The sequence below is a fragment of the Vollenhovia emeryi genome, unplaced genomic scaffold, assembly GCF_000949405.1.
Source record: "Vollenhovia emeryi isolate VEMERY1.0 unplaced genomic scaffold, V.emery_V1.0 DF939211.1, whole genome shotgun sequence".
NCBI classification, from domain to species: domain Eukaryota; kingdom Metazoa; phylum Arthropoda; class Insecta; order Hymenoptera; family Formicidae; genus Vollenhovia; species Vollenhovia emeryi.
The window spans coordinates 756,586-765,246 of NW_011967155.1; the positions used below are offsets into that span (position 1 = coordinate 756,586).

Consider the following 8,661-nt stretch of genomic DNA (forward strand, 5'->3'; position numbering starts at 1 on the left):
CCCTTCATCGATATATTTACCCTTTAACACAGTTTTCATAACTGATATTTATAATACAATTTAGGTATGTACCGTATTAAAAAAATGTATTAATCAGGCACTCGTCGATAGCATTCTCATAGCGGACGGTCGGCATTCGAAGAACGGAGCCTCCAATTAATAACGCAGCCCCACAAAAAAAAACACAAGTTGTCCAGGCCAAAGACAAAGTGTATTCTTGTGTATTCGACCCGCTGCATCTGAATCCGAGGTCAGAATTGAAAACAATTGGTAGATATAACATCAAGAATCATTTGACGCCAGCAGATAAGTAACCATGGTTAAGCAGATCGACCACGACTGGCTATGTGTTTTTAACACAGAAAATTTATTGCCAAAAGCATTACCTCGGCCAGGGTTTGAACCTGGACCTCCCTTCACTCTAGGCGGGCGTCTCAATCAATTCGACCACCGAGGCATACGATTGGGGGAACTTTAATGCGTTTTTTTAGTTTAGGGAGGATTTGCGACCTGGTGGAGCAACTCTGGATTCGTATTCAGCGGGTCAAAATACACGAGAATACACTTGTCTGGTCTTTGGTCTAGACAACTTTTTTTATGGGGCTGTGTAATGAAGGAAAGTTTCCTATTATGAGACAGACTCTTAATATAAGACAGCAGAGTTTCTGTTAAATTAAGGGGCTGGAGTGATTCTACACTTTTGGCACCTTTTGTTCCTAAACTGTCAGTTCAGAAAAACATTTGCGTAATATACAAAATATTGTGGCTTTTGTGTACGAACCGACAGTGTTCCACTATTCGAACTAAATCAGAGAACAGCATGGTAACATTGAAATTAAGTTTAGAAGCTTAACAAAAAATCTGTTATATATATATAACTTATTCGAGTGAATAGACTTCTTGTTAAGTTCTTTAATTTAATTTCAATGATACCATGCTGTTCTTTGACTTAATCTGAATAGTGGGACACTGTCGGTCTGTACACAAAAGCCACATAATTTGTATATTAGACAAATGTTTTCATGAATCGACAGTTCTAGGAGCAAATGGTGCCAAAAGTATAGAATCAATCACTCCAGCATCCCCGTAATAAGCGTCATCAGTTGGTTCTACCATGAATTTATTGTCCTTGTAGCGAAATTTGTTTAGTGGAAAATTAATTGTTCAATCGCGTAATCGTTGCAAAAAAAGATTTATGATTGAGTTTGGACGTTGAAAACTTGCTATCTCATAATAGAGGACTTTCCTCTAATAATTAAATTTTGAAAACAAACTTGATCCTCCAGAATGGAAATTAAATCCCTTCTTATAAAAAATTATAACGAGATTAGCTTGAAAATTTTGACCGATTCAGGATTATGACGTAATGAAACAACAAATAATCAAATGTGTGATAAAATTACGCGTACTTAGTACTGCACGAATTGTGTCGTTCACTTTTTTTTCTTTTACCAAAGAACTAGTAATATTATCGGAATGGTTATCGCTGCCAATTTCACGAATCGCTGCGCCGTCTGTGCTCGCAGATTTTCTTTGCGTCCGCAATGAACGTTTTCTCTCGAAAACGCCTTGCATTTTAAGCGGCCTGTGTCTGTGAGGGAGGTCACACCAAACAAACGTCGATAGGAGAGCACAATTCCCGAATAATAATCAGCGTTAATTGCACTCGTGCATATGTGCCCTTCGTTTGCGCATAGAATGCTTGTGAATCCGTCGCCAAAAACTCCGCACGTTTTTTTCTCTGGAACAGCTGCAATCTATGTTCTTGTTATTAAATTTAATTGGCGGGTATCTAGCAAAATTTTACAAAGCGAAACCAAATTAATTGCATTTTATATACCATAAAGTTATATTTTTTAATATATTTTCTTGAATAAAGTATGTTTCAAGTAATCATTTACGCTCCAAGGGAGAAACACAATTCCGATAATTTTATGATATATACGTATATTGTAGTAGTGAGTTGATCGATTAACTTTTCCTTACTCAGAATCCGTCAGAAGGAATAAGGTGTTAAAAATTTAAAAAAAAATTTTTTTTTAATTTAACCTGACCTTCGAATGACCTTGAAATTTGACCATAAGGTCAAAATCAAAGTCACCGTTTGATAGCCCCCTCTGACCCCTGCGACTTTTGTCCACAGTCTTTTGCCATTTTGCTTCCTCTTCGAGAAGTCGGAGCGCGAAGATTACCACGGCCCGCGCTGCGTAGATAATCTTATCTGGAATACTATCTAATTGGTTTATATGATGGAAATTCTCCAGTGAACTCTATACATACTGGAATGAGTAATCTATTGTTCTGTTGCCGAGTCGCATATAAATGACGAGAAGAAGGGCGTCACTTATATGCGATTATCCAATCAGGTAATACTAGAAGGAGACAAGGATTCACCCAACGCACCTCTCTCTCGGCAACAGTCAGATGTAGATCACTCATTCCAGTATGTATAGAGTTCACTGATCTAATGGAAATTCTCAGATTAGGAAAGATAGCTTCTGTGCAGTACTGGCCTGCGTAAGTTGGTTGACTCCGGACACCGCTCCGATATTGTTTATTACCCAATACTCCACCTCACTCCACCCTCGGCGGCGAGTAGCGACATCAAAGGACTGCGCAGGTTGAGTGCGTCTTTGCGAAAAAAAAAATGACGCAGTAGAGCGCCACGCGCGATATACCATTCCGCCGCTCTCCCGCCCGCTGTTTTTTCCCCGGCCGATCGGATAGATTGGTGCGAGTCAAACGGACCGAAGGGTAAGGTGGTACTCTCTCTCTCTCTCTCTTTCTTTCTCTTTTTCTCCGTACCGGACCTATAGAAGAATCGCGTTCGTAACGTCCAAGTGGGGAAGGGAGGGAGGAAAATTTGAGATAGGATCCTTCGCTTTCTACAGTTAGTCTTTGCACTCCTATCGTAGCGGTGACATCGCAGTACGTCGCACTCGTGAGCATAGAGCGAGCTAGGAGTAGGGTTAGAATAAATTCGGAAAGAAGAAACGTTCGAAAACGTTCTAGCGTTATGGCGCAAAGTGAGTACCCCGAATTTTATCAAGAAAATTTGTCGTTTCCGAAGCGTAACTCCGTTGGAGAACAAAGGAAGTGTAAAGGCTCATCTAGACGACAAGGCGTAAAGCCTCCGCTACAATGATTCTCGGTTCTGTCTACAATGGTCGTAGTCGTAGTCGCTCGATATTGACCAATCGCAGTCGATTATTCTTACGACTACGACCATTGTAGACAGAACCGAGAATCATTGTAGCGGAGGCTTAAGGCGCGGCGCAAGAGCGCGGGCACAGGCGCAAGAGGATTTTTCCCGATCGTAGGGTTGTGGCGCAGCGGCGCAAGCGAAATAAACGAATTTTATTTTCAACGCCTGCGCCTGAGCTCTTGCGCCGTGCCTTGCGCCTTGTCGTGTAGACGAGGCTTAATAGACGAACTGCAACGAACGCGTCGCGGATTTGTTCGATTGTGCGAAACAGTTTAGTGCCGATGGGCTGCCATAAGGCTCGTCTACACGACAAGGCGTAAGGCGCGGCGCAAGAGCGCGGGCACAGGCGCAAGAGGATTTTTCCCGATCGTAGGGTCGTGGCGCAGCGGCGCAAGCGAAATACACTAATTTTACTTCCAACGCCAGCGCCTGAGCTCTTGCGCCGTGCCTTACGCCTTGTCGTGTAGACGAGGCTATAGGCGTAGTAGACATTGGGAGCTTTCCAGCAAGCGACACAAGTCGACACAAATGTCGTTCTGTCTTTCTTCGCATTCAATGAATAATAAAGACAGAACGACATTTGTGTCGACTTGTGTCGCTTGCTGGAAAGCTCCCCGAGGCTGGTATTCATAATGCGTTCTTATTTAAGATCATCTTAAGTATACTCTTAATGTGCTTTTAACCAATCACAGAGCCGTATTAACCTCTTGAAACAACGCTTAAGATGATTTTGAAATAAGAACGGACTGTAAGCACCGAGTCCCACTGAATAAGGCTGCGTTCGGAGACATCGCCTGACGTGTCCCCGTGTATCACTTGATTTTATATTTGGCGAGTAACAAGGATAGAACGATCCACTGGGCACTCGAGGGGGGGGGGGGGGGACGTTTCCGATCGCAGCCTAAAGCCTGAAGCTTGTGAAAAGGGGGGAAAGATTCGAGTTTCTTTCTTCGTGCACCGTCGTAAAAGATAAGAAACGTAACTGCGTACCTGCGTAACTGCGCAGTGCTCCGTGTTTTACCCTGATCGCGGTGGTGAGACGGAGAAAGTAAGTCTTCCTCTCTGTCGCTCTCTTCACAAGCTCCAGCTTATTCAAAGGGACGCTCAGTCTATATTTACACTGAGAAAAATTTTCATCGGATAAACCAATTAAATAGTATGTCCGATGGTTAATTTTTCCGATTACCTTTTCCGATTAAATTATGGATATATCCGATGAAATGCAATTATCGATGAAATTTGATTGAAAAACCGATCAAATATTTCATCGGATATACTATTTAATCGGACATATCCGTTTGTTATCATGTAATTGGATTATCCGATTATATTTAATCGGACATTTTTCTCAGTGTATGTCTATGGTGGCTGCGTTCAGCAGAAAAAGCTGCTTTGCAACCGTGGTAAAATTCGTGAATCCGATTGGCGGCGTATTCTCTTAATCTTGAGTGAGTTTAAGAGCATATGTCAATCAGATTCACGAATTTTACGAAGCAGCTCTTTCTGCCGAACGCAGCCAGTGCTCTGCGTCACAGAGGAAAACGTCCCATTATAGAAGAGAAATTTTTGATCTTGCGGGGTTGCATTACCCGATTGCATCATCCCGCGCGAGGTCCGATAGTCGGGCCCATGGACGTAAGAATATATGGACGGAGCGTAATGTAGGATTTAGGACGAGGGGACCCAAGCGAGCGCGATGAGGGGAAATTAGGTGGCGGCCACCGTAAAACCGTGGTGGCGGCCATATGTGATGACTAGGTGATTGTATAGGACGCCTCGTGATAGGCTGGTAGCGTCGCCGCTATATGTGATGACTACTTTTCCCCTCACTGCTCTGGCTCGGCCCCCGCTAACTTACACTCCGTCCATATATTCTTACGTCCATGGTCGGGCCCCTGCATCGTATAATACACTGAGAAAAATGTCCGATTAAATTGTATATCCGATGAAAAATTTGATCGGTTTTTCAATCAAATTTCATCGGTAATTGCATTTCATCGGATAAATTTCATCGGATAAATTTCATCGGATATATCCATAATTTAATCGGAAAACGTAATCGGAAAAATTAACCATCGGACATACTATTTAATTGGTTTATCCGATGAAAATTTTTCTCAGTGTACAATCAATTAAAACTTGCTCTTTTTTTTACAACGTTTACTGGTTTGCTCATTCCGCCTATTGGTTAGTCTCATAACAATAGAGTAAAAGTTTCACTTTAAGAAAAGGTGAAGAGTGAAAAGGTTCACTCTGATCGAGTGAAATATTTTATCTACTATAATGGAGTTAAATATTTACTTCAAACGAGTGAAACAATCATTTTACGGTTGGAGTCAAATATTCACACTTATGAAAAGTGCAATGTCACTCCATTTCGCGCGGCAGTATTGTGACTATCGACCTGAGTGAATTTTAACTCCTTTTGAGTGAAATCTCACTCGAAGAAATTTAGAGAGTACAGCACAAACCTTGCAGTTACATTGCAGCTACATTACAGCAATGTTGCAATATTGTAGCAATGTCATTGCAATGTAACTGCAAGTTTCGTGCTGTACGGGGTCGAACAACGTCAAGAACTACTTGGCGAGCAAAAGATCTGGGCTCGATTCCCGGACTTAGTCTATCCAGACAAATTTGCAGAGGTGTACAAGCGTATACACAAAGAATTTGATTGTCTATTTCCTCATGACCCAATCAGATTCCTTCTGCATATATTTACGCGCTATGTAACTTTGTTTGGAGAAACCCTTACCACCCAGGCAGAAATGGCTCATCGATAATGTCGAATACATTACATCGATAACGAAGCGTCAACCGACAACATTTCACGCTAGGCCACCCCACTTATAGATACTACACATTTGAATAGGAACATATAACATACATATAGTTTAGAATTAATACAGTAATATATTACAATTTTGTAATGCGTTATTTATTTGCCCATCGCTCGTCGTTTTATTACAGGATAATTTACAATTGGGTGGATTAAAAAATCGACGTGTATGTGACGCTCGAATTTATAAAGATAACGCTAGATTATGCGCAATTCATAATAGATTTACAAAAATTCGTCGTTTGCCAAAAATGCGCGATTCGCAATTTGTAATTCGCAGTAAATTCGTAAAAATTTGTCGCGTTCATCTCAGTAAACCCGTATTATCTATTCATTCCCTTCATATTAGCTATTCGTTGTTGATGTAGCATTACTGAACCGAATTGACTGATTCGTGACGATTGGCCCCCTTTGATTTCGTAAAAAACCGCTCTGCTGACAAATTAGCATGAATGATAAACGAATGTGAACTCAATGAATTTTTCCACTTCCATCATTCACGAATCTCGTGAATCACATGAATAGCGAATTGCAAATCGTGCGAACAAAGAGTCCGGCGGTAGATTGAGGGGAGATTCTCGCTACAATTTCTTAAAAATTTGATAACACCTAATTGTATTTCAAAAAAATCGGAATATACTATATTGATTTTCCCGTTTGAAATTTTTGACGTAAACAGATATTATATATGTTCTATATAATATGTTACAGATGTTATATATGTTACAAATACTATAATTATTAAATAATAATTCTATTTCAGATATGCCTAACCAAATGGAGATTACCACTACACCGGACGGCATAAAAATGTATAAGTGCCGGAAATGTAGTGAAATATCCAAGCGACGTTACAATCTGATGCGTCACTTCATTAGATTCCACGAAAAGATTATGCCACGGAAGTCATGTTGCAGTAAATATATTTCAACTATATAATTTTATCTTATTAGTTTCATTACAATAATATTCAGTTTACAAAAGATAATCAAAAGTAATATATTTTTCCGTGATTGCAAACAGAAATCAAACTCAAAACGCTGATATCCGAGTATTTATTTCACAGTACAACGTGTCTAAATTTTCACTAGAAAATTATGTGTATAAAATGCAATGTTTGCACGAAATTATTATTTGTTTCATTATAACAATTAATATTCCTATACATAGCCGGAGTATTCAATTATAATCAGTGAAACCAACTTAGATCTCATTTTTTTCACGTAACATACATGTATAGAGGAAAGTCCCCTATTATCTTGGAGTGAAATTTGTTTAGCGGAAAATTGATTGTTAGATCGTGTAATCGTTGCGAAAAAAGATTTGCGATTGATTTTAAGGATTAAAAACCTGCTGTCTCATATTAAAAACCTATCTCATAATAGAGGACTTTCCTCTACAGATACATATACAAATGTGAAATGATTTTACACTTTTTACATATTACTTTTCAAACATATCTTTATATTTAAATGTGTAATATGATTTTATTTTACAAAATTATTTTTTTAGGTATAATATTTGATACCAAAAGTGATTTTTACAAACACAAAGAGGAAATTCATGACGAAAAGAAAAAATACACCAAAGAACAAAACCAAACGTCAAAACAGGACGACATAAGAACAGAAACTTCGGTGAGATTTTTGGAAATACAAAATAATAAAATTTTTTCTCTGTTATGCACAAAATTAAATAAATAAAAAACTATTGGCATTCCCCTCAATTATAGATGGAAAATACACGAGTGCCATTGAGAAGTATGGCTAATGTAAATAGAACCATCGTAAAACGCGCCTCAAAACCGCGCCGAAAAATTAAATCAAGTTCAAAGGAAAATTTAAAAATATACAACATTATGGATACAACAAAAAAAGGTATAATTAAAAGGTTTCAGTCGATTAATTAAACATTTTTAAGTTGCGCACGAACTTACAATCTTTCGATACTTGACAATATTTATTTGTTAATATATGTTTTACATGTACGTATTAGAGGCAGTTAAATTAAAATCTTTGAAAATCATCAGTTTAACAAATTATTATTATTATTTTATAAAATTATTTTTTTTAGATACGTTTTATACCGAGGATGACTTTCATCAACATAAAGAGGACATTCATAAGAAAAAGAAGAAATGCACAAAAAGAGATCAACAAGACCAAACAGTACCGAAACAGAAAGACACACAAACAGAAATTTCGATGGGATTTGTAGAAATACAAAATAAGAATGAAATTTTGCCTTTGCTACGCGAAAAGTTACAATCGCCAAAGAAATATTGGTGTCATAAATGGACTCCCCAATCTCAAACGGAAAGTAATCAAATACCACTAAGAACCGTGGATGATATAGGCAGGAAAACCATTATGAAACGCGCCTCAACACCCTGTCGAAAAATTGAATCGTCAAGTTCGAAGGAAAGTAAAAAAGTCTACCATATTGCAGTTACATCCGAGGTAGATATAATGAAAGGGATGAGGTTGATTGACTTTTAAATTTTATACGTTGCGCATGAACTTGTAAAATATTTCGATATTTGAGACAATATTTATTTGTTAACATCTATTTTACGTGTGTGTGTGTGTTATAGAAACTTAGATTATAATCTTGTAAA

General features: G+C 38.5%; 1 protein-coding gene across 2 annotated transcripts in view; it reads left to right on the plus strand.

Annotated features, from left to right (window-relative positions):
• LOC105561117 overlaps positions 1–8,035 on the plus strand; it is a 10,819-nt gene extending 2,784 nt beyond the window's left edge. The window contains exons 1-4 of one of the 2 annotated variants that reach the window (XM_012010822.1): positions 2,425–3,026; positions 6,808–6,960; positions 7,557–7,681; positions 7,777–8,035. In XM_012010822.1, the coding sequence (XP_011866212.1) occupies positions 3,017–3,026; positions 6,808–6,960; positions 7,557–7,681; positions 7,777–7,953 (465 nt within the window). In that variant the 5' untranslated portion in view covers positions 2,425–3,016 and the 3' untranslated portion in view covers positions 7,954–8,035. Of the gene's footprint in view, positions 1–2,424; positions 3,027–6,807; positions 6,961–7,556; positions 7,682–7,776 lie in introns of those variants that run through there. The other variant, XM_012010821.1, reaches the window with a different exon arrangement.
• The last annotated feature ends 626 nt before the right edge of the window (positions 8,036–8,661 follow it).